The sequence below is a fragment of the Macrobrachium rosenbergii genome, chromosome 40 (assembly GCF_040412425.1).
Source record: "Macrobrachium rosenbergii isolate ZJJX-2024 chromosome 40, ASM4041242v1, whole genome shotgun sequence".
NCBI lineage: Eukaryota > Metazoa > Arthropoda > Malacostraca > Decapoda > Palaemonidae > Macrobrachium > Macrobrachium rosenbergii.
In genome coordinates this window covers 1,140,787-1,143,286 of record NC_089780.1, presented here as the reverse complement: position 1 = coordinate 1,143,286, position 2,500 = coordinate 1,140,787, and the positions used below count along the sequence as shown (strand labels likewise).

Here is a 2,500-nt window from a genome sequence, read left to right as displayed (position 1 = left end):
TAGGGAACTGAAACCCAGTTCCTTCGTGGCCAGAGGTTCTTCTTGGCAGTAAAGCAGTTCCTCATTTTCTGTTTTGTATAAAGTAACAGGCACTCCGACGTCCATGAGAATTCTTGTGGTGTCTCCTGTTGGATGGTCTGAAGGTTCCAGCTTTGGCCCACCATGTGGTAAACGTTGTACATTGGTTGCTGGATTAAGCACCCCTGATGGTGTGACAGCCAGTCTGATTACCTCAAGTGGCGATGTACTTTCTCCCCCTGCAAGAAGTACTCTCTGACTTGACCCTGGGATTCTTAAAAAAGGGTTGGAAAGCACTTCCCTCAAAGGGATTGCTAATGGCTTCTGATGAAAGTCTCCAGGTGTTTTACTTAATTCCTTTGTACGGGAGCATGTTTTGGTTTTTGGGACCCCTTCTTTGAAGGTTGGGTGTTGGCATGATGAATCTCCTCCACTCGCTGTGCCCTCATTGGGCACAGCAAAGTAAGACTGAACTTCTTCGCCTTCAGGACTGCTTCCCACTCTTCTTCAGGAGCTTTATCTCGTTGTCTGACTCTGATTCAGACACTCCTGAATCATCACTTTGGTCGTGAGATAGGTTCAGCCTCTGCAAAAGATGGTGGAAATTTTAGCATATTAAACAGTGAAATAATAACATGTCTTGGAGTAGAAGGAATGATCAGGTAGGTCATATCACAAATGAATAAGTATCTTGAAATATAATTCTATCCAGCAGAGCTACTGACTATAACAAGAGGCCATATCACACTACCTTGGGCCATAGATGTTTCAGTGAACTGGCAATCCGATACCTACCTAGCCTAAAATGAAGCATATGTATTCCCTTACAATACCCTACTTCCACTCACCTCCTTGCTATATCATATGGATGAAGTTGTATAGGTTCATCACACGATTGCACTTGTACCTGGCCAGGAAGAAGAGCTTCGCCACCAATATTTTCAGTGGAAATGTCATGAGCCCCTTCTGGCTCTTGTTGTTCCCCGAGAGGGTAACCATGCTCTGAGTGAGCAAATATTGGCTCACCCTCTTCATTGGCATGGTCCTCCTGGACGTATGGAATAACATCCAGGCGCTTTATGGACTGTACGACGTCGGGGTCTAATCCTTCGGAAGAGGCTGAGACCAAAGGCTTCTCGACGATGACTAGTTTTCGTGGGCGACTGTGGGCTCGTCTAACAATGGCTGCCCCAACTAAGAGCAACACCAGCATCACGCCCAGAACTCCCAGAGCAGCACCAACAACTGGGGAAATTTCTGCAGCTGATTCGAGAACTGGAAAAGGTACAGGGTATATATGTATATATATATGTGTGTCTGTGTGTGTGTGAATATATTACATGAATAAGAAAGTGGCTAATGCATTTAGAAAAGAGAGACTACTGTAGTTAAAAAAGTGGCCTAGTTTTTAAGAGAAAAGTTAATGGATTATATGGTATAAGGTACACACTGGGATGTGACTGAAGTGAACACAGTCTTTGTCAGTAGACAATGAGTATTCTGGAAGGTTCCTGAACAGCCCAGTGGGGCGCCACTCTACAGCTGGTTAACCCAAGGGATGCTTAGAAATTAAAACATTGACAAAACATGGCTTTATACTACAACTGAGGACACTATCACATAAAAAGTGTAAACGAAACTTCATCAACGGGATTTCTCCCTGTCTACGTATCCTGACCTGGGGCTGATCGATGCTGGGCACTGCTTGCCAGAACCTTCATGGTGACGGGGTCACTTCTACCGCGGGCATTGTGACCCATGATGTTCAAGACGACTCCTTTTCCCACTTCCATTCCGCTGACCACCCACTCTGGATACTCGCTGTTGGGAGGAAGATTTGAAATAACAGGTGTAAAATAAGCGAAGAAAAAAGCATACAATCCTGAGCATTACTGTCAGTGTTAAGACTGATAATCTTATCTTCTAATAATGTACTAAACAAATTCCATGGTGAGAGATCTATTTTGATATTCATAAATGAGGATAAATGGAATAAAATAATCGTTTATGGAGAAATAGGAAAATTAATCAACAAGTCCTCTTAGAAATAAATGACTTTTACTCTGGCTTACAGATTCGCCTCACACAGTGGAATTTAAATGCAGTCTTTTGGCGAAGCACTATTGCATGAGAACTTCAACTCAAAAAAAAAAAAGTCATTAGAACTTTTAAATTAAGATTTTGAGCTCCTGTAGGACTTCAGATGACGACAATTAATAGTAGTTATTTTTTTTGGTATATGAGAAAAATGAGAAAAGAGTAGCGTTTATTCACTCCTCTCTGACCATATTACAAAAAAAAATCATATTCTGGATTTTGTAATAACTTGGAACGTCTTTTAAGAGCATGAAGATTACCATTGAATTACGTATTAATTTAAATAAATAATATTTCATCTCTTGTTCTTTTAATTGCTTTTCCAGATGCAAAAGAGGTCAAAGGACACACCATAAATGGATATAATAACTGATCATTCGAGGCA

General features: G+C 41.4%; 2 protein-coding genes across 3 annotated transcripts in view; both read right to left on the bottom strand.

Moving 5' to 3' along the window:
• Nucleotides 1-2,500, bottom strand: part of LOC136826026 (kin of IRRE-like protein 2) — a 77,075-nt gene that overhangs the window by 50,809 nt on the left and 23,766 nt on the right. The gene's annotated exons all lie outside the window — the stretch shown is intronic.
• Nucleotides 745-2,500, bottom strand: part of LOC136825990 (uncharacterized) — a 2,280-nt gene continuing 524 nt past the window's right edge. Inside the window, exons 2-3 of the mRNA XM_067082850.1 lie at nucleotides 1,697-1,839; nucleotides 745-1,293 (exon numbers count right to left, since the gene is read on the bottom strand). Coding sequence (XP_066938951.1) covers nucleotides 863-1,293; nucleotides 1,697-1,839 — 574 coding nt within the window. The 3' untranslated portion in view covers nucleotides 745-862. The remainder of the gene's footprint in view (nucleotides 1,294-1,696; nucleotides 1,840-2,500) is intronic.